Here is a 24,044-nt window from a genome sequence, read left to right as displayed (position 1 = left end):
CATAGGATATTATAATGATGTTCGATTCTGATCGCACTTGATACTTAATAAATCCAATGTGCGCAATAAAAATTGAGGACCTCTGAACAGACGCAGGTATTTGATTTTAGATGTTTGAACTAAACAGATCGTCTCTCTCGACGTCTTCAGACAATTATTCTCTCTCTCTCTTTCTCTCATCTTTTCGACACATCTGCGTAATTGTGCTTGACATTAAAATCCCAATAAAGTAAAAGCCATTGAAAATTAGCCCAGGAGATACGATTTTACCTCCTTTGAAGCTTAATTCGTGAGAGGTCGCTCATTTCCAATCGTTGATTAAAATGTTGAAAAGTGAGTTGATTCGTTGGGAGAAAATCGACATGAAATTATCGGTCAGAGAATTTGTAATGAGAGAAATATATATCCGGTGTGGTTCGGGGAAATTATATGTATAAACTGAATCTCCGTATATCGGTTTAATTACTTCCAAAGAGGAAGGATCGCGGACACTTTGATGTCGATCGAGAGATCATTCGAGTTTCACGACTCGATATCTAGCCAATGATGCCATTCTACCCGACTAATTAAATCCCTAGTGAAAATGGTAATTAATCCCGGACGCGGTCCATATCCCTTTTCAATAGCAAAAAGCGTCTCGCGCGTATCTCGTCTTTCGCTCAGGTAATTAATTGGACACTGATTATCCTTGAATCTGTTAACGATACCCCGCGAGAGAATTTCTCCCTTTCTCTCTCTCTCTCTTTTTGTTTTTTATCGCATTGCTCGTCACGCGGATTCAGAGAATGCCCGTTAATTAGCGTGAAATAATGCGGGTGCACGCGGTAAGATTTACCAATAGTACATGTATTCCTCGATCGTTCAAAAATGAGACTAATTAATTAATTGCAAATGCAATAACGTATATAAATGTATGATTGTGCGGAATTATAAACACGCGGTTCACATTTTAAATTACAATTAGCTCGAAAAAAATAATACGAAATTAAACATAATTAAGCGATAAAATAAGCATAATTAATGAATCCTCGTATCGAGATCTCTGAAATTAGAATGTAATTCGTAGAATAATTAAAAAATTCGAAATAAATGCGGATTATTCTGCGCATATTTACTTTCCGCAGAAAGATCGATGCGATTTCCGGAAACCGATCCGGTCCAGTTCCGGTGAACGGTGAAATAATAATAATCAAGCGGTGAATTCTGCGAAGTTGGCGCAACCTCAGGGATCCGGGGTTAATAGGAATTATTCGGAAACTGAATCAGTTACGCTTACAATCTGTCCGCAAATTGTGCGCAGAATTAGATTTCGATAGGGCGACACGTAAAATAATAAAATTGGAGGAAAGTCGCGCGATTCCGAATTTAATCAAGTCGATTACTATATGTCAAATTCTCGAACGACAACCTCGCTTTCGTATTAATAACGAAAGAGAGAGAATAATTTGGAAAATCTCTCCCTCTGTACCCGCCTCAATTGTTTGATCGAATAAAAGATGGAATGTATAATTAATATCGATGTTTAAATGTATATTTTATTCTGTAAGAGTTTTCGTTGATTGTATATTTTCTTAATCACATTTTATATTGAAGGAGATTTCGATATATTCGTGGAATTTCGCGTGACAAGAACACACTGACGAATAATTTTTGTCGATTTGCCGATAGATTAAACTAAATTATATTATAATAATAAATATCTTGTAAAGATAATTATCCTTTAATAAATTTTTTAAATAAATGATACTTTTTAATTAAAAAATATTAAATTATATTTAATCTTTGCAGTCTTTTATGCTGTAATATAATATAATAAAGCTTATAATTTTTGCATTTTTTCTCGTTAAAATTGTGCGATCGTTAAAAATTTTTAGCGATATGTCATTATAACTTTGTCCAAGTGAGGAACGATTAGTCAAGATTAATATCGTTGAGCCGAAAAACATGGAAATTGGATCCTTTTTCAGGGGGGTTTTTTATCTGAAATTTATTTGAAAACTTTCACGGGCAAAGAGAACCTGAGACTGCCTGAGCGAAATTGACCGATAAAAAACCTAGCCGCACTTTTAGAAGCTATTTCGGCAGATTGTAATTAACCCGGGATTTATCGCTACAACTCTTCGGCGATAGCCTCGAAATGAACAAAAAAAATAAGTGCGAACTCGAGATTCAACTGGACACGTGTAAAAAGCACGTCGTTTACGTCAAAATGCGATTTTTTGTTCTTATTTTTTTCGTGGTCTTTTTTTTCTAGTCTTATTGTTAGTCTTATTAATTTTTTCTTATTCCTTTCGGTCTAAGAAAGAGCACTCATTAGCAGTTAAGGAATGTACAGTTCTCTATAGATATTACACATTTTCGTGAATTCTTTCGCGAAAATAGTTCTGTAACTCGACTTTACTTAAAGAGATGTTCAAGAAACTGTCATGTATAACTGAACAAGTTGAAATAAACAGTTTCTCCATCAATCATTATTATATAATGACGACATTTGTACGCATTAATTAAATATCTAAAAAACCCAAACCTCAGAATGATATATACTTAGTGCTAAGAAGGCTGTAACATATAATTATTAGAAATCACAAGTATTCTAAACTTCAGTCGTTCGTGGCGACAGACGTTGAAAAGGACAAGGATTGTTTACGAGCGACTTAAGATTTTCTATATGAAAAAAAATATTAGCCACCATAGCTAAATTGTATCTGTGTCCCTATATTATACCTGAAATTTAGTTATCACAGTTGCTTAATTCTAGCTATAATAACTAAAATTTAGGCATGGTATTTAAATTTCAGGTGTAATATAGGGACAGCTAAAATTTAATTTTACGGTGGCTAATATTTTTATATATAATATCTTAACAAAAAAAAATATTTTTTCCAATAACATCAACAGAGAGAGAAGCGGAAGAAAACGTCACGACACAACTTACGCCGACAATTGGTCAAGAAATATCGTAGACAATTTAACATATCGCGCCGACACTCTACTATTAATGTCACTCGCGTAAAAAAAGAGAGGAGAGGACTCACTTTCTTCCCATTTCTTTTCTCTCCCCGAGGAGAGGGAGAGAGAGCGAGCGACTCCGCGGAAACGGTCCCGCGGAACGGCCGCGGATTCGGAAACTGCCGACTTCGACAGTTGGGAGAAACTGTCGGCGCTCACTGTGTGTGATGAGGGGGGGTTTCCTTCCTACCTACCTACCTACCCACCCCATCCTTCCTTCCCCTCGCGACCCGATGGTCCGCGAACCATCCTCTCCTCCGGGGGAGAGTCCTCTCTCCCGCACCCCTCACCCCTTCTTCAACCCCGCAAGCCTCTCACCCACGCAGGAATCAGGCACGAGCGTCTCGAGCCAGGAACCGTCCGCGTTCCCATGACGACACGCGTGCGTTTCTTCCCCCGTCCCTCTTACCCCCTCGTCCCCCTCTCAACCCCCTTCGTTGCTGGTTCTTTCCGACGCGCACGCGCCACCGACCGGGCACCTCGTGGCAACAGGTTTCGAAGTAGCTTCGCGTGTGCCTGGAATCAGGCATCCACTCCGCGGATCGGGAGCGAGGGATCGATAGAGATCGAAGCCGCGTGACGCCGCGGCGGGGGGTGGGGGGGGCACAAAAGGGGGACGCAGAACTCGGGGTTCTGCGCGGTCCAGGATCCGGATTATCGCAGCCTCTTCGTAACGCGTGGATTTTCGAAGGAATAATGTATGTCGCGGCAGGGAAAAACGACGGCGCGAGATATCGAAGTGATTTCGCGAGAAGACGTGAGTTTTTTTCTTTCTTTCTTTTTTTTTTAAGGCGAACATACGGCCGGGACGGAATCAAAATTGTTATTACGATACGAGGTTTACGATTTCGCCGGGTTGAAAACCACTCTAGGTTTATGCGATGGGAAAGGAGATATATATATATATATAGGTTTATATACAGAATGTTTTTCCCCCAAAGAAACTCGGTTATCCTCTCTTTCGATGATGGATTCTTCGAATTCTTCTAAAATATATAATGTCTAGAGAACACATGCTATATATTATAATAAATATATTATCTTAAAAATAAAATAAATTTGTATCAAATAAATATTTAATTTTAATTTTCAAATTAATTTTGTTTTCATTTATTATCAAAGTATTTTAATTTCGATCTTGTAATAATTACACATACATTTTGCTATTGTTAGAAGAACTACAGGGCTTTGTAAAATATTCTATTTATTAATTATATTATATTCATTATATATTTATATTTATTAATTAATTTTATTAAATATTTATTATATATTATATATACTTATTTTAATTATATTATATTATACATATTTATCATTCTAGAAGAAATAAATTATGAACGAAATATGTTTAGTAACCAACGCAAGATGCTATTGAGAAAAACTTTAAATTGCATGACTCCGATGTCAAGCGACTTTGAAATTATCGACGTGTGCCCCTTTTCGATATACACAATTCTCTCGGTTTGTCCCAGAGCTGTCCAAAAGAAAAATGATGTCTATTCAAGAGAGAAGAGAACCGTATAAAATCGATTATCTGTGATACACCTTTTCTGTCTCAAGTTAAACGAGGCGGAAAAATCACTGACAATGAGAGCGATTCGCGGAATTGCGCATAGAATTCGCAGAAATTTTCGAGAGTCCGATCGACCGACAAAGCGAAAGCTGTGGCTACTTATTGTTGGAGAAAGTTGCAGCGGAAAGGATGAACGTTTGCCTTATCGACGCACTCTCCTAAGTCCTTTCGACGACACTCGACAACGCGGTCAACAAGCGATTCTCGACATCGACCTTCCGAGAGTATAGCAAGATTAGAAGACCTCGACAATGAGCGATAAAAGTGACAAGGGTGATCGATTTCGTCGTAAAATCGATTTGCGAATTATCTCTCTTGACACTATTACGTTAAATTTCTACGTGTTTGCAATCTTATTTTTGTTATTTTTTGTCATAGTTTCAGTATATGTTGATTTCTATTAGAATTTTTTAAATTATTTTATCATCAAATTATTTTAATTTATTGTAATAATTACATATATCGTCATTGTTAGAAAAACTATAAGGGTTTGTAATTATATTATATTTTTATTATATTAAATGTATCATATATTTATTTTATTTATAAATATATCGTCCGCTTTTAGTGAATGTAATTTACTAAAAAGTTTGAAACAATATTTAAAAACGAGTTTTTTAGTGCCTTTTTCTCTTATAATAATTATAAAGGACAAAGGAAAATTATTTCTTATTATATTAATGTATTTCATCCAAAACTGTGATACCAAAATTGAATAAGATCGTAACATAAATCACTACGTGGGGATGTAAAGAGGATCGATCGACCCTCTGTTTAGATAACTCGTTTCGCGTCCATACACACACCTGGGGTTCGACCCGGAGTTTTCTCAATCGAGGGATCCTGTGAATCACCTGGTACACTGTTCTCTGTCAGTGATGGAACTTGTGATTACAGTTAAAGTACTTCACACTTTGGGGATATCGCACAATCTATTAAAGATCTTCTTCGCAAACAAATCGATCTAATTATTATTATGCAACATTTTTATCTGCACGTTTCTTTAGCAATAGAAAAAAAATTAATCGCTTACTTATAATCTTATCAGAGAGAACAATATAGTTTCTTAAAAAAAATCAGGCTTCACGTAAATAATTTGTTTCCAATTAATAATAATTAATAATCTTGATATAATATATAATATTCATTATACTTGATTTATTATTTATTTATTATATATATATTTCTATTATTATATATATAATAATATTTAATTATATAATACATATATTATATAATAATATAATATTATACATATATTATATAATTATATATAATAATAAATAAAATATAAAATATATAATTGCTATAAGAGATGTTAATGCTATGATGTATTATTACTGTATCAAGATACAATTATTAATTTCTATCAAAGTAGTGTAAAAACGCGGAACTCTCGATAAAGAACGAGGAAAAAGATGCGCGAGCTTTAATCAGTTTTTACGCTACGTACGGACGGAATCTCAATCATCAAACTTCAATTAGCGTCGACGGAGGACGCGAGCTGTGTCATCGGATAGATCGATACGCATGGCCTATTACCTACGTCAAAGTATCTGAAATAGAAAAAAAATCGCCTCCCGTTTACTTTCTTTTTTCGCCGTTCAACGTTCTCGGGGATGCGAACAAATTGGCCTCGAATCCTTCTCCCATAGAAATCATTCCTCCGGGCTTTTCCTCTCGCGTTCCGGGAAGCGAAAAAAAAGCTACACTCGCGTGACTCGTTTCTTTTCGGCGATATTCGATTTATATATACACGGTTCCCGATGTCGCTCTTTCCGCGCAATTGAAAAATTTATTCGCATCGGTTTTTTTTTGCTCTCTCGTCGAACTTGATCTCTCTCCCCGAAAACAAGATTTTTTCGCCGAGTAAGAAGATTCACGAGCGCGATTGACGTTGCTCTTAACATGCGATCTCTCGACATTTTCGCGGGAAATAAAATATCTCCCGCGGAAATGGATGGAGGAAAAATCATGGAAAATGTTTATGAATTCTTTTTTCGTATGCGATGTATGTAAAAAGAGAGAAATGATTCGAGCAGCCCTTATCGGTAATGGACTATTCGTTCTATCAACGAATAATTAAAAGTTTTACATATATAGATCTCGATGTGGTAGGCGAGCGATCGTGTTTTCAATAAAAAAAGAAAAAAAGTATGTTATTTGAACTCAATACAATTTTCTCGTCCGATTTCGGAAAATATTTGAACAGCTCTTGGATTTTAAATATTTCATATACGCGAGTTTCGGCTAAATGTTTGATCGCTAGTCAGAGTTTCATTTAATCCGCAAATATATTTCGGAAATGTTGTGCCTTGAAAAAAAAAAGTTTTGTGACAAAAAATGACAAAGTTTGCTCGCGCGACTGTGCGATATCATTAATTATTTACCAAAACGCGACGTCATTAGCAAAGCAGGAATTATACATATGTTGCGGTATTTATACAGTCCGACTGTCGTCTCGTTAAATGAATGAGCCGTATAGGCCGAATATGAGCAAAGGTAATAATAATAATTGTGCGGATATGCGTGCAACACGGCGCCGTTTCCATTATCACAATCCATCATTATACGAACTCGGTATTATTTACAATCGTCGACACGATTGATCACATTCAGAGGAAGAAGGAGAATCCTTTTGCGTATATCGCATTGCGTTGGAATTATACATAAAATCTACTAATTACGCGTACTTTATACGGATTCTTTGAGGTCCAAAATCACGACACAGATGGATAATATACAATATATCGAATAATAGCGCGTTCTCTTTTTGAAAAATTTAGCCGTCCTCTTGCAAAATGATGTATGCGAAATATGAAATGCCGATACGAGAAACACGTATGAATCGTAAAGAGAGTTGTAGATTTATATTCTCGAATATTATTGTGGAACGTTGAAATGTTGCAAGGTTTATGAAGATTATGAATATAGTTCACGCATAAATATTCTAGAGAATCCACCAATGACATTATTTAGACCAATAGTTTTCTCGATTTTATTACTTGCAACAATGCGTGTTCGCACAATAGAAATCATGTGTGTGATCACGTGTAAAGAATCGCGAATAACAATATCGAATTCAATTTTTTGAACGCAACAAAAATATCCTTTTTGTCAAGAATATAATATTCCGCTACCAACATTTATTAATGTAACTTTTCGCTTAAGTCAACCTTGTTAATTTATAATCTTAGTTGAAATATGTTTGATTGTTTACGAAATGTGTATAGAAATAATGATAACATTCTATACAGAGAGATAAAATCTAGAATTAAATTTAATCTAGAGATTCAATTGGGAATTTGTTTTAAATGGAGGATTAATTGTTGAGTATTTAATTAACTTTTAGATGTAACATAATTAACAGTTTCAAATATACATATATTGTATATATATGTATATAATATAAACACATATTTATAGGTGTGATTATAAATAAGTAATATAATGTAATTATATAAAATAATTATAGAACATAATACTTTTTAATGATTAGAAATAAAAATGTTATTTGTAATCATTATAAAAGTTAATAATATATTATGTATTATATTATATAATTACAAAATAAATAAATAAACAAAGAAATAAATCAACAAATAAATAAATAAATGTATATGTATTATATATATTTGAACAGGGTTCTATAATTCGAGCTTTAATGAACAAATATTCAATAACTAGCGAATAAAGAAAATTAGCGAGGGGAAAATGGCTTTCGTCCATATTTCGAGTTTAAATTGTGCATGTAAATAGCAAAGCTCACTGGTAAATTTTGCGATGCAAATCAACTTCCTGTCGCCTCGACGGGGAACTTCCCGTCCACGAAGGTAGAACATCGAGCTCGCTTCAATTTACGCAACGGCGAACGGACCTGCTTTACGCAAGGCCTTAATTACGCGCGGGCCTTGATGCGACATTAAGGCGATTACCAGTGCACGCAGCCGGCAATTATCGCACGCATCGTAACACGACGCGGTACGCCTAAGTCCGGTTGGCCTCTAAGTCCCGACAATTATTGCACGCGACACGTCGCAAATAGCTCCTGTGCGCAGTCGTGCGGCGCATCCACGTCCTACTAAACCCGCTTCAAACATGACAATAGAAATTACATCCGAGAATGTCGGGGAACCGATACCACTTGCGGAATACGCTCGCGAATTTCCTGTTGTCTCTCTCTCTCTCTATCGCTCTCTCTTCTGGAACGACAACGCGATATTCCATGAGGGAGCTCTTGAAAAGCTCTTTATACACAAGCGAGTCTTGATACAACTTTAATATATATATATATATATATATATATATATATATATATATATATATATATATTCGAAGATATACTGAATATCCCATCTGTGTCCCTGCTGCGTTTATTCTCATCTCCGAGTAAACTCTTCCGTCTGTTTCTTCAATTTTGTTTAAGACTTTCTACGAGACGGTATAAATACAGAATAAATCGAGAATAAGTAGATAAATATTTTTAAAAAATTTAATAAAAAAAATTTGTTTTAATTTAAAAAAACATTTATTTATATAACTCGTAGCAAAATAAATTTTCGTCCCATAGTCAGGATGAAAAAAAACGATGATATCACATTTGTATTTATGTAGAACTGCGAACTTGAATCTTTTTCGCGGGATTCTCCTTAATTGTACGCTAACCGCGAAACTCTATTTCGCAACAAATTCTCATTCCGATCGGCGAACTTGGCGGTTACGCGAATTATGTACTTGACAGCCTCGTCTAGAAACGCACAATCTCAGTCTTGTATATCTTGCGTCAAATCCACTGCAGCTTCGCAGGATGCAGAATCTCCCCTTCTCCCTCTTTCATGCACAGGTCGACGATAATCGTATTTGGAATGCGGGACGTATAATTAATGCTATTAAATTTCAGTAGATAATCCAAGCTACGTAGCAAATCTTCGTTTCTTAAGGGGTTACATCTTTCACACGTAAAAATGGTTTTCGGCAATTTTTTTCTTAATAAATAACATAACAATCAATGCAAGGATTTTTAAAATTTTTATTATATCTTTTAGTGTATTTAAAAAATTATTAATTTTTATAAAAAATTATAATATTTGACAAGTTGCGTGCACAAGTGATGCGCGTGCAGAGGAATTTTTAATAAAATTTATAAAATTTATAAAAATTCACAAAATTAGGTAACTCTTGAAAAAAATGTCACAAGTTTGCCAAACAAAATTTTCACTTTTTTGTTATAAAGAAAATAAGATGGAAAATAAAAAAAAAGCTCCCGACAGATCGTAACTATAATATTTCTTTACAAGAAAATACTTTTCATGCAGACACTAGAAGCATCACTAAAATTTAATAATTTTTTATATGCATACTCAAATATATAACAAAAATTTAAAAAAAACCTTGCATTGATTACTATGTTATTTACTGAGAAAAAAATTCTCGAAAATAGACCATTTTTTGCACACGACAAAGGTATATAATCCCTTAATTTTTCTCGCTTTCCAAACCGCGAAATAAAAAACTTCCATTATGTTGTACATTTTTTCTTTCTTATTAATTCAACTCTTTAAATCTTCTTTTCTTCAATTGTTTATGGAACTTTCAGTGTACGCGGCTTTGTATCTTTCTTTCTTTGTCTTACCCAATTTTTCTTTCCACGGATACACACAGACTGAGAAAACAAAGATGGATAAAATCTGTTCTCGAGTGTCCATCTACGAGGGAAACCAAGAGACCGGAGTTTATTAGCTCAACCCTCAATCGAGAAAGAGAAAGAGAGTAATGGCAGCGCGTATAAAAAGAGATAAGTATCATCATGTGCTACAAAAATTAATAAAGCATAAATAAAGAAGGGTGACGTGCGCCAGCGTGGCGTAGTTAACATGATACATCGTTCATTTCGAAAGGTTAACTAAATGCCAACCGCTGAACTTGACTCGGCGACAAAAAAATAATAAAACAGCTTTTTCTGGAAGGGACCAGTTACGCGTAAACGCGACGATGAGTTATTCGCCTTACAAGAGGAAGGATACGAAGGATACCGAGGATTTTCGATTATAAGGATACCCGTCTCTTTCTAATAAGGAATCTCATTACTTTGACCTTGACGGGAATAATGAACCATGAATGCGAGCGACTTCAATCCATCGCTACCCCCCGAAAGAAGGTACCCATTTAACCAAATTCCCCTTCCGCCCCTATATAGGGACACGAAACTCGGGCTATAGAAAACATAGGGGCGCCTCCAGCCGCATAAACGAAATATGTTTCCACATTACAAGGGGGGTTAGGGGAACGGAATCCTTTTGGGCAGAAAGAGAGAGGAAATGCGGAAGGGAGAAAAGGGGAGCGGTTATTTGCATGCCGCGAACGGTCAAACGACTTCGTTTATGCCACCCCTCGTTGAGGCAGATGTCGGATGTCCTCCTGACATGGGACTGTGCGTACGCGGGCCTCCCACTCTCATCCCCCTTCTCTCTTTCTCGCTCTTTCTCATTCCTTTTCAAAATGGCAGAAGTACAAAGTACTTAAGGGCGTGGGCCAGCTCGTCCCGACCGTTCACGCCTGACCTTTCATCGTGGGCCCGGACAAAGGGATAGGCGCGACGGGCCCTAACTCCGTGAATCTCCACAGGATTCATCCGGAGTGGGAGACCACTTTGAAACGGACCGCTCCAACTTCTGCGCGATCGCCTTTTCGCGATGGTCAGGGCGATGCACGATGATAAAAGGTAAACACACCTAACAGGATTTTCAATCAGACCAGTGAATATGAAGTGACATAAAAGAACGATGGCTGACAAGTATAAAGATATTCGCAATCATATGATTATGACAAATCCAATATGATCTCCAGATTTCACATTTCACGCAATTTGTATATTAATAATTAAAATTGTATATAATAAATTAAATTTTTATATAATAATTTGTGTATATAATAATCCCTTTTTTTCTTTCAGAAATGAAGTTATCCATAATAATTGGCACAACTCGTATAAATTATTATTAAATGAGGGGGGGAGGGAAATCCACAGGCAAACAAGAAAGTTGATATCGTGTTTGAAATCGCGATCAAACAGCGGAGCGTATATAGCCCAAACATCACGCTGCCTCCTAATTTAATCCCTTTAATCGATATTCGCGGATATAGCAGCCGCACACGTGGCCGATTATATTTTCGAGGGAAACGCGCGCACAATATCGAAAATCAATAATCAACGACAAATGTGTTGCCCACTCTCGTCCCCCTTCGCCCCCCTCGTCTCCCTTCGTCACGCACCAGTCTGATCTTCCAGCGACGCGTAGTTTACACTCGGCCTCGATTAGATTATACTCCCGGGCAAAGCAACAGGCAGATGTATATGCGTGAAGGAAAAAGGGAGGGCGGGAGGGGGAGAGAGAGGATTAATCTCCGACGCAATTTATCGCGCTCACGCGTCGCCCGAAGGAGTAATTCGATTATATTTATCGACAATTCGATTATGTATAAACACGCGGTGCGGACGAATCAGCTGACTATTCGCGTCGGCGAATTTATGGCGAGCTGAGCCGATCTGAGCGATTATATCGTCGTTTATAATAAACGTGAGAGCAAACGGTGTCCCTCTCTCGATCGACAGATTAGTAGGGGGAGGAGGGAACAACGGTTTTTAAATTTTCATTGCAGGCAAGGTAAATTTCTTTTATAAATGTCGTCTCGTATACTTTCCAACAATCTCTTTACTGATCGAATTGAGTGGATGTGTACTTTTCCGCCATGATAGTATTCTTTTGTCTACTAAAGTTTCCTGGGGTACTATCGTGTACCCCACGAGTATATACTAAAATTATATTCGAACGTATCATATATATAAGAAAAATAAACGCGGTGATATAAAAAGAGATTATAGTAAATATTCGATTTATCAAAATAATACAATTCTCAACAAATTATATAAACAATAAATTTTTTGATGTAAAATGCAGCGAAATTCCGTAAATATTCTATCTCTTTTTCTCTATTTTTTTATCTATCTATTCTTTTTTCTGTCACTATCTATGTTACTTGTCTATTGTTTTCACTATTTTTCATTAATTGAAAAAAAATTAACGAAACTTCAAGCTTTGAAATGTTAATAATTTTTTTTAAATGTTCGCAAGATTTGTTTTTATTTATTTGTTTAAAAGCTATATTTTTTTTTAAATCTATAAGATGCGCTAATTTAAAGGGTTAATCTTCGACACGTATGTTAAATCTAAGAAACAAAAAAATTAAAAAATTGATTTTTTTTATCTATACTCTTTAAGAAAATGAGTGCTAAAGTGAGTGATCATATTTTAAAATATTTACATGGATACAAGAATCGATTAAAACACGTGTATCGAATTCCTTGCTGAATCAAGGTGCCAAATAAAGAGGGACGTCAATTTTTTCGTAGGAAGACCTTTGCGAATACGAGACCTTAATTCGTCAAATCTGTCAAGTTTCCTTCTTCTCTTTTTCGCTCTCTATCGAAACGATTCTTCGAAAATTCCCCGGAGATGTCTCCGTTCGTTCGATGAGCAGCAACGAATAGACAAAGTCGAGGGTTTTTTTCGACATTACGCGCGCGTTTCACGATTATCTTGTCGAAAGCAAATCGATATAAATATTGATAAGCAGTTCCCACAGCAAATATTGCTGCAGCTTCCACGACGGAGCAGCAGCAGCAGCGGCAGAGGAAGAAGAAGAGGAACAAGAAGAAGAAGAGCATGAAGAGGCGGAATAAAGTAAAACGAAGAACGAGAAAGAGGTGAGAGAGGGAGGAGAGGAAGGCCGAGTTCGTGACTAGAATAACGTTCTCGAGCCTCTCTCGTACGCTGGCGATGCAAGAGCAAAAAGGTACGAAACGATTCGAGCAACACCGGTACCGTCTGGAGTCGGCGACCTGCTCTCTTCTTTCTCTCTTCTCTCTTTCTCCTTTTCTCTCCTTAGGAAGCCACCGCGGTGAGAAGAGACCGGCGATAAATCGCGCTTCGGGGGTATCTCGTAAGAGAAAAGCGAACGCTAGAGATCTCTTTGTCTTACGAGAGAAATAGATCTGCGTAAACGGATCTTTTATATAAAGATATAGAGAAGGAGGAGGAGAAGGGAAAAGTGTGAAATCTGCGGGATAAATATATCATATAGGGCCATCCCTAAATTATGTAAAGCTTTTTTTACGATTTTCGACCACCTCCCCCTTCCTCTGTATCTTACGTAATATTTTACAATTTTACTAAATAAACTTTTTAAATATTTTAACCTTATTTTAGGCATATATAAAGATAAAATTTGAATACACTTATTGTGCCAAAGAAGTCTTTTTCCAAAATATCAAGTTGCATTTTCATTATTTTTACAAAATAGTTAAAATCAGTTGATAAAGACGACGAATCAATGAATGAGAAAATAAAAGCTTTCGTAAAAATATTTTTTTTATTAAATTTTATCTTATCAGAGGAACATTAAAAAAAATCTTCTCTAAGAACTACTTTAACCTCCCTCTCCCCACGTAAGAAATTTCTATATGTAGCATAAATTTAGGGATGGTCTTATATGATAAATATATCATATAGGGCCATCCCTAAATTATGTAAACCTTTTTTTTACGATTTTCGACCACCTCCCCTTCCTCTGTATCTTACGTAATATTTTACAATTTTACTAATAAGATTTTTTAAATATTTTAATCTTGTTTTAGAGATAAAGATGAAATTTAAATACACTTATTGTACCAAAGTGTCTTTTTCCAAAATATCAAGTTGCATTTTCATTATTTTAACAAAATAGTTAAAATCAGTTGATAAAGACGACGAATCAATGAATGAGAAAATAAAAGCTTTCGTAAAAAAATTTTTTTTATTACATTTATCTTATCAGAGGAACATTAAAAAAAAATCTTCTCTAAGAACTACTTCAACCTTCCTCTCCTCCACGTAAAAAATCGTAGAAATTTTTTTACCCTCTTCTCTCACCCCCCAAAAACCTTACGTAATTTAGGGATGGCCCCTTGTCGAAAAATCTCGACATAATTAATTTATACTCGGAAATTTGATATTCATCGGAGTGATTGATTATAAAATTGCGATGAATCCAATTAATATGAATGTGGAACAATATATACAATGTGCGAATATAATTCGAATATTCGAATATGCGATATCTCTCTCTATCTCTCTCTCTCTCTCTTGCGATGTCAATTATCTCCCGATCGAAAAAAACGTTGAAACGAGAGTTGATCTCTCGTAGCAATTTTCCGGGAATGGATGTTCCGCGCCTCGTTTCGGCATCTGGCTTCCAGCAGATAATCTGCCGATTAAGCCGGAGAATCGAAATTTGATTTTTATGATTGCAAAGTGCAATCATGCCGAGAATGCAATTAATCAAAACGTCATATATTACTCGAGTGCATTTCCGGCGTCTTCAAAGGTAGAATATTGTATGTACGCGATTGTTTGGTTTCTCGCTTTTCTCGCGTTTCTTATTTTGACGTAAATGCCGCGATCGTATAACGAAGCCCCGAGGGTGCTCACCGCTTTGAATAATTCTCGGCAACGCGCGCGCTGCTTATAATTAAAACATCCTTCCCGTCCCGCAGAGAGATCCCTCTCGCTTGCTGTATAATCACGTCGTTTCGATGTCATAAAGCAGTCAGAAATTTTCCTCAATCTGCAAATGAACGTGTGCTAGGGATCTTTGTTACGTTGTGAAAGAAAAGAAAAAAAATAGAATCGCACACGCTACAGTTATCTCTATTAATTGTTCAAGCATTAATGTATATTAGATGTCAATTAACATTCACATAAATTATTTTACTAAATCGAAATTTTTTTGTGTCAATATATCGTATATATTATATGATCTATCATATATAATATCATATATATGAAAATTTATCGCGAGAATAAATTGCTTTCTTGCAAATTCATAAAAAATAGAAATTATTATTTATATATTGATATAAATTTTTTTACCAGTATCGAATAGTAAATAAAAGAGAATTTATCTCAGCATGCGATTTAGTTGGACCACATATAGGGAAATTCTATACGGTGGAAATAAATTGTTTCTTTTTAATTCATAAAAAATAGAAACGATTATTTATATGCTGATATAAACTTTTAAGGAAATTATATGTAGGTTATTGTTTCCGGATATATGCAAGCATTATAATTTTGTATTAAAAAATCAAATAATTACATTTGTTAATAATCAAGATATTTTTTAAAATCTTAAAACTCTCTTTTAATTTTCTCTTTCGCTATTGTACAAAAATTCAACGCTTGTTTAAATTCAAACGACGATCCATCTCTCCTCCAGAAATACTTTGTAATATATTAAATAACTTAAAAAAAATTGATTTATAGTACTAGTTTTCCCTTAAACGTTTGATGAAAAAATGATGAAACTTTAGCAGAACCGCGTGCAGCGAAATTGATATTCCCAAGTCTGCAGGCAATTTGGCAAATATCCTGGAAATCGGAGTGTTTCGCCCCAGGAAACTTTCACGGGCGAAAGAAGGAAAGAGACATAACCCCCGGAACGCGGGAAAAAGGAAGAAAGAACCGAATCCGCTTCGTCACGTGGCGCAGCCTAACTTGGCACTCGCAGGACAAGAGTGATTTATTGCCCGCCTTCCCTTCTCTTGCTCTTCCCCTTTTAACCCTCAATACTTGGAGCACAACCATATCCTTGCCAAGGTCTGTGTCCTCGCTCCCCCTCTTCTCTTGGAAAATTATAATCAACTTTACCCTCTCGCGGTTCACTTTTCATTTTCGCCAAATATAGACGTTTTACGTCAAATTCAGTAAAATTATAGAACGCTAGTAATTATCGATATTTCTAGGAAAAGGCGATTTTTTTAAACTCTCGACGGAGAGAAAGAGATCTCATTCTGACATCTCGCTCATGAGGTGCATTTAAAAGGAAAGACCGCCACTTTTTCCGCGAAATCGCGTAAGACTTTTTTTTTTAGTTTCCTTTATTCACCTCTCTCTCTCGTCCCGACTTGTCAGGTTCTCATAGCTTTTTCCCCCAAGTATCTCAGTGAGCTGAGCAGATCTCTATCTAGCTGTACACGCTTTGTCTTCTCCTCTTTTCATATCTTGTCAAAGATTGCACCGCGTTTTCTCCGTTTTCTACGCTACTAGGCTTCAATGCGATCACGGTCCATTTTATCTCTTTGTCACCGCGTCGCGATTTCACCGTATCGCTCTCTCTCTCTCTCTTTGCGTGATTCCTCCTTTATATTTATAATGAACTTGGCGTTTATCGTCTCGCGCTCAAAGGAAATAGAGGCAAAAAGTATAATTACTATAAAGTAGTCATATTAAAGAAATTTAGATATAGGAATTGATAGAAAATACAATAATACTCTTTCGTTCGAAGTATTAAAACCTGATAAAATCAAATTACACATTTTCCCCAATATAAAATCTCTTAACGTAACTGAAACAGCGAAAAAACATAGTATGTTTCAAAAAAATTTCAAAAAGTTATTTAAAAATGTCTTTTAGAAAATATATTACATTTCTGTTATATTCTGTTCTCCAATAATATATAAATTATAAAAAACTCTCCTTCTCCTTCTTTCCACATTAAAAACTTTTATAAAAATGTTTGAAACATTTAATCGATTATATGAAAATAATTGTGAATAAAACATTACCGGGAAAAAATGTTTCATAAAATAAAAAATGCACATTCGCAAACTAATAGGGCGATATTATTGAATTGCGTAACACATATTTAAAAGCTACCATCGATATGCGAATTCAATTTGCATCAATCGCAGATAACCATCAGGTTCAGACGTTAAGTTATGTAATAGGAGATGCAGATTAATGTAATTTTGAGAAATTTCAATATCAATTTTCATCCATTTATCGAATGATATTTTTATTAAACATTCAGCACCGTCGGGACGAAGTTAATTAACAAGGTGACGTCTCGTACCGCTCGTTGAATATTAAAAATAACGTTGGGATTTCGCGAGATCCACTTAATCGAGCGAGTCGGGATTAATTAATTAACAAGACGTATATGTATATATACGATACGCGTGAGCGTTTAATTAATACCGTCTCGTCGACTCCTCCTCGTCGTTGAGTGAAGACTGATCAACTATAATGATCTTTAACTTGGCCCCGGAATTCGCAGTAATTAATTAGTTTGGACCATCAATCCTCCCTCAGAAACGGATTAAAACCTATTGAACGCGACACTTACGCTGATTACGCGAGATACTTAAGTCGTCTCTCTTAATTGCATCGTAGCACAAATTTCCGTGAGCAATAAAAGTACTGCAAGATATATTCGTAAATCCGAGATATACATATATATTGTATATATATGAGATATAGGTATATCTTTGCTTTCAATTAAAATGTATAATCTCCATTCTCTGTTTATTTATAAACTCTAATACACTTAAAGTAAGCTTTATTCGTAAGAAAAGAATATCTGCATAACAATGGCGCGTAAATAAAGAGAGGAAATAAAAAACTTTACGAATAGAGAAAATAAAAAAAATTACGAAAAATCTCTCGATAAATATAGAATCGCGTAGAAATTGTAATACTTTATTCCAAGAATATTTTATGCCTGGAAGCGACATTCGACTGAAGCATATGGGTTTAATTTAACATTAATTACTATTCCTCCGAGAGAGAGAGAGGAAAAAATTGCGCTCCGGTGATTTCTCTGAAACGTGACTTTCCATGCAGGAGAGCACATGACATTCACGCGAAAGATAGTTTCTCGCGTTTACCGGTGAAATCCGCGGCTAAGCGGTCGTTTGATAGATTGCAATTGCAACTTTCTCGACGATACGGTAAATCGAGCTGACCGTGCCGAGAGAGAAAGAGAGAGACGTGTTCTCGTAACTGGAAAGTGCGGCGACTCGATGCCCCATAATCATCGACGGGTCGATGTCCATGATATTTCCGCCGCGATGGGGATAAATAAAATCCTCAGTATGAAAGATACAAATATGAGCTGCGCCAAACTTTTTTATACTTTTTGTCTTCTATTTTATAAACAATTTTATATATATATATATATATATGTATAAATTTTATGACAAGAAAAAATATTTTTCATGTGTGGAAAAGGATATTTTTTATAAAATTGAGTATCAAAGAATTTTTTCAAGCACATAAAAACATATATTTTTTTTGTTTTCTGCGAGAAATATTTTTTTGCAAATTTTATGCCGACAAAAAAATATTGTTTGTGTATAGAAAAGGATATTTTGATAAAATATATATATATTTGAATGTAGGTATGTATAAATTTCTATGTTCTTGAAAAATTTCTTCGATACTTATTTTATATAAGAAAAAAATATATATAATAAATATATACATATATAAAAATAAATTTATATAAATATATATTTAAATATATATATATAAATATATAATATATATAAATAAATTATATATATATATTTGTCTTCCGTGAGAAATATTTTTCGCCGTGAAAAAATTCGCAAAGTATCGGAAATAAGTTTTACGGATTAGGGATTCGATCGCGGATGCGCGCGATTAATAAGTTGAATGAAATGCCAAGGTCGCGCTAAAGTCACACGATGACGGATCCGCAAGTCGGCCGGTTACCGCGGTCGGTCTATCTCCTCCCCCGTAATTGCATAGTTTGCATCACAAAGACTTTCTCTCGCCGGCGAGTCTCTCCATCAAAGGCGAGTGCACATAAGCCAGCCACCTGAAAACCTCAATACTCAAACGCCTCTCTGTGTATAAAATCCCATACAGACCGAGTCCCTTCTCCCTCCCGCCCCCTTCACCCCCTCATCTCCTCCGCCCCGGGGATCTACATCTCCCTGTCCTCCCCGTCTTTCCCATGATTCGCGAAAGCTTGTGTCGAGTGCAGAACAAAAGGGAGGGATCCGAACCGCGTCGCTCGCTCTAACGACTCTTTTTCGAGGCTGATGCACCCCCTCTTGTCCCCCTCTCCGATAATCGTCGGCCTGACCGCGAAAATATCACACCCAAATGTGCAAACGACCCTCTCTCTTACGGTCCTCTTCCCTCAAATCGGTCATGAAGCCATGAATTGAATCTCTTCCCGACGAGAGGAGAGACCTGTCATAAATATTCATTCGGTGCCGCGAAACAGATCACGATGCAACGCGCTAGATCTTCTAGAGAGGGAATACTAAGGCGATCATGCAGCGAATGATGCATCGCAGGTATTTGGAGCATAAAAGTGACACAGGCTTGCAAGGGTTGTTCGCAAATGGGGCGCGTTTATCGAGTCCCTCTCGCCTCGAGAGTTACGATTTACTTTGAGCTAAGAACTCTCCAAGTTAAACGAGCGCGCACTATAATTCAGCCTTGAGGATCTACGTCTAGATACATCGGACAATATCTAGTTGCAATTCGCACCTGCGATGCAATAACTGAACGATGGTATTATTGTAACGGATACAGTTGCAAGGAACTTCAGTGATAGCTGAAGATTTATAGCTGGGATTAATTAGTTTTCTCTCTAGATTTATATGTGACAAAATATTCTTGGCTTTAGATGAACAAATAATTATTATTATTGGCGGTTTTTAGGAGTCTCTACCGATTGTTGCGTTTACGATTTTCCCTTTTCCCTTTTAAATCGTTCGATCAAAGATTGCCTTGTCGAAGAAGACAAAGTCGTAGTTGAATATATGATGTAGACAAAGGATGTACATGCATTACGTTGCTCACATTGTCAGACGCTGATACGTCATTGCGGAACGATGCAATCGCAATTTAGCGCGCCAGACAAAGAACATATATAACTCTATTAAAGAGAGACTAACACACCTTCCAGTCCACGTATTGGTCTTTTTCGCGGAGAGAAAGGTCATTAAAAATAATGGTAACTTTTTAATCCACAGAGATGGTGCGGATATTGAAAAATTATCGATCTCGAGAAAAAAAATTGCACAAATTAACGACGAATCGAAGTTACAGCGAGGCTAACAAATAAAGAAAACGGAAAAGTTTCCGAACGAATGGAAGTGCCGCGGAACTGATGTTCAACTTCGCGAAAACGGTATTGAGAGGAAAACTACATTCCGCAGCGGACTGGAAGGCGCTTTTAATTAAATCGACGGAGAGACTTTAGCTCTCCGTTAATACTTACCGTAAAACCGATACCGACGGTGGCCGCAAAGTTCCCCGCCTGGAATCTTCCGGTATCAAACTGGACTAATAACGAGGTCTTGCCGACTCCGCTGTCGCCGAGGAGGATTGTCTGCAAGGCACAATAAACATATATTAAGTCGTGTGTAATCGTCGAAAATTCATAGAAAAAAATTTATTCGTTACTCGAAGACAGAGAAAAAAAGAAGAAAAAATTTTCAGAGACATTTCTCTTCTCTTCGAACTAATATCCTTCCCACGTGCAAACATTTCCACTGTTTCTTTTTCCCCATGGAGAGGAGAACCGTATATAAATATTTTCTCGCCTTCATTTTGGCACGAAACGAACAGCTGTGCTGACAAAGGGCTTATAAAAGCGTTCGCGAACGCAATTACGGGGATCAGTTTTCCAGCTGTAGTCAAGTTTGATGCAACTCTCGAAAAAACGCAATCACTGTGCTATTTTGAGATTGTTTGATCCTCTGCATACGGGACTAACGAAGAGAGATAGAGATAGAGAGGCTGGGAGAGGAGAAGGTAGAGCGAGGGGAGAGACGCAAACAATTGTAACGATACATCGGATGCAGCTCGTCCAATCGATAGAAACGTCAAAGTCGATATTGTTGTCGATAAATGATTCATACATAAATGATGTTCATCTTCACACCTCGACATTTCTATTCGCATCCGTCTCGTCTGACGCTTGTTTAAAACAGATCGATACTATATCAACATTGTTCTCTTCTTTGTATAATTTTCCCTAGATAGCGAAGCGACGATCTATTTAAATGAACGTGCGATACATACTTAATCGGACTCGAGACACGTGAATGTTAAATAGAGATGATAGTGAATAAAAGGTATGATATTATAATTAATAAAAGCTATTTTTATATTTTTTATACGATTTATTGCAGAATTCTTCAATAAACTTCAATCTTGTTGCAAAATCAAGTATATTTGTGTTAAGACTTTTTGCCTTCTTCGACTCTTTAAAGCAGCTTCTATCGATTATAGTTAACAAGATATTCATGATTAAATATGAAAATGTCATAATTTTTTTAGAATATTGAGGATCTATCAAATATTTTTCGATTCATTTAAACTTAAGAATTTTTATAGGTTGCTAAGTACGAATTCGATGTTAAAATTGGATTCAAAATGACGAAATCAATAATAACGATGTGAAAATTTTAAAAACTGTCAAATTATTTATTAATTTCGCTTTTTTAAATTTGTCAATTTTGACATCAAGTTCGTATTTAGCGATCTGAAAAATTCTAAGTTTGAATAAATATTGAAAAATGTTTGGTAAAAGCTCAATTATCTAATTTACAATTATTTTCCACAAAGAAAGAATTCTAAATTAAAACAACAGATTCCTTTTAAGTTTGAAAATCCTAACAACATATTTAATTTTAATTGTAACAAAATTTCTTTAACACGTTATATACCGTAAAAAAAAAACATTAAATAACTTTTTCATGAAAAAACTTCAATTATAACGCGCTATGTGATGGAGCAATTTGAAGGCTGAAGTCATCATCACTCAATGTCAGAAAAAACCATGGGGGGATAACCAGTCCGAAAAAACATTTTTTTTTGTCGAAATATTATAAAACTAGGAAAAAAGAAATTCCCTTTCGTTCTGCCTTTCTTTTTTTCGACGATTTATTTGTTTGTTCTATTTCATAAGGCCTACCATATGATCGTTGTCAAACAATGAATCCAATGGAGAAGATTGATACACAAGTTCGATGTATCGCAGACGAGAATATCAATGGTCCCTATAGTGAAACAAAATGTAGGTATGTGTGTGTGTGTGTGGGTAGGTAGGTGAGTTCATACCTGCCGGTTGGCAGGTGCGCCTCCATTGTGTCCTGACGAAGAGAATCACATTGTCCTTCGCCTGACGATAAAAGTGCGTCACCGATCGGCGAACGGGCAATAAATGGTTAAATGACATGGACTCTTAACACCCCTTGCGATTTTACTGCCGAGAGAGAGAGGAGAGAGGAGAGAGGAGAGAGAGAGAGAGAGAGAGAGAGAGAGAGAGAGAGGCGCCTGTACATTGAAATATAAATGCATTTTTTATGATGGAGTACGACGACGATATTTTTAGACCCTTGACATTCTCGGATCTACGTATAACTCGCGCATCCACATCTATAGAGCTATCTATAGAGAGCTATCATTACTGCTGGCAATATTTGTCACGCTTTATAGGACGAATATTTTCGAAAATGATTCTAAAATTGGACAAAATACAAAATATGTTCGAAATCGTTGTGCAAATAATGAGGAGATCGTGATTTCTCGTTAAAAAATATAGCAGAAATTTTTTCACACGCGTTTTTATTAATATTTATACCTTTTTAAGCTTGAATAAATTCTGACGATACTGTTGCATTCATCTCAACGACAGGTAAAAATATATAATATATAAAAAGATATAATATATTCTCTACCAGAAAAAATAAAAATAATCTAAATATGTTTTATACAAAACTTCTTTAGTATAAATTATTTTAAATTATCATAAATTGTTAAAATATGATATTTAATTATTTATATTATATTTATTATTTTAAACTATATTATTTTTAAACTGTTTATTTTAACTGTTTTAAATGCTATATAAATTAAATGCTGCACATTCTTATTTATAAATTAATAGCTGTATCGAGATGAATTTAACAACATAACAATGCAAGATAAATGAAGATTATTCAAGTTTAAGATAAAAAAGACGATATTTTTTCATTCTCAAAATCATTTTTTTTGCGAATGAAATCTTACGTCAAAAATGTGTGTTTACCATGTGTTTCATTCATATTCACACAAAAAAATAATGTTATTTTTAAATAATAATTTTAAACGCATTCTGTGTAATAAAGCATGACACGTAGCTAAATAGCTTTACAGATTGTGAAACTGCTGAAATTAATTGTGCAGCGCGTAAAGAAGGAAGATTAACTTGCAATTAATAATCACAAAGTGGCTAAAAAAAGCGTTCTTGACTGACGTCAAGAGGGAAGGCAGCGTGATCTCATTCAATTTCCGCTTTATACTTTTAATTGTTAGATGCTCCGTTTGCATCCCTCGCAGGGAGATTTTATTTTTCACCTCTTCGGAAGACAGTCTTTCCGAAAGGCACGAAAATCGTAATCGCAGAATCCGCAAAGAAGAAGAAGAAGAAGGGAGAAGATGAATATCAAGAGATACTTCAATTTGACACCCGACTTTCGGAATCCCGTTTTCCAAATCCGGGATACCAATTCTTCGGGGCGAAGATCCGGGGGTCACGTGGCGAGGCCGTGAGG

At 35.7% G+C, this 24,044-nt stretch overlaps 1 protein-coding gene and 1 long non-coding RNA gene across 7 annotated transcripts in view; one reads left to right on the top strand and one right to left on the bottom strand.

Moving 5' to 3' along the window:
• LOC145936244 (uncharacterized) overlaps positions 1-11,940 on the top strand; it is a 52,166-nt gene extending 40,226 nt beyond the window's left edge. Inside the window, exons 2-4 of the long non-coding RNA XR_014425359.1 lie at positions 10,247-10,742; positions 11,210-11,306; positions 11,538-11,940. This is a non-coding gene — a long non-coding RNA (uncharacterized LOC145936244). The remainder of the gene's footprint in view (positions 1-10,246; positions 10,743-11,209; positions 11,307-11,537) is intronic.
• LOC145936198 (ras-related protein Rab-37) overlaps positions 1-24,044 on the bottom strand; it is a 91,348-nt gene that overhangs the window by 43,229 nt on the left and 24,075 nt on the right. For 3 of the 6 annotated variants that reach the window (XM_083038139.1, XM_083038148.1, XM_083038153.1), the window contains one exon: positions 20,723-20,833. In XM_083038139.1, the coding sequence (XP_082894265.1) occupies positions 20,723-20,833 (111 nt within the window). Of the gene's footprint in view, positions 1-2,935; positions 3,075-20,722; positions 20,834-24,044 lie in introns of those variants that run through there. The other 3 variants (XM_083038228.1, XM_083038234.1, XM_083038242.1) reach the window with 3 other exon arrangements.

The sequence above is a fragment of the Prenolepis imparis genome, unplaced genomic scaffold, assembly GCF_030444845.1.
Source record: "Prenolepis imparis isolate NDT839.2.m4 unplaced genomic scaffold, iyPreImpa1.0 SCAF_1, whole genome shotgun sequence".
In the NCBI taxonomy this organism is placed as follows: Eukaryota; Metazoa; Arthropoda; class Insecta; order Hymenoptera; family Formicidae; genus Prenolepis; species Prenolepis imparis.
The sequence above is the reverse complement of the archived record's forward strand: the minus strand, read 5'-3'. Positions and strand labels throughout refer to the sequence as shown.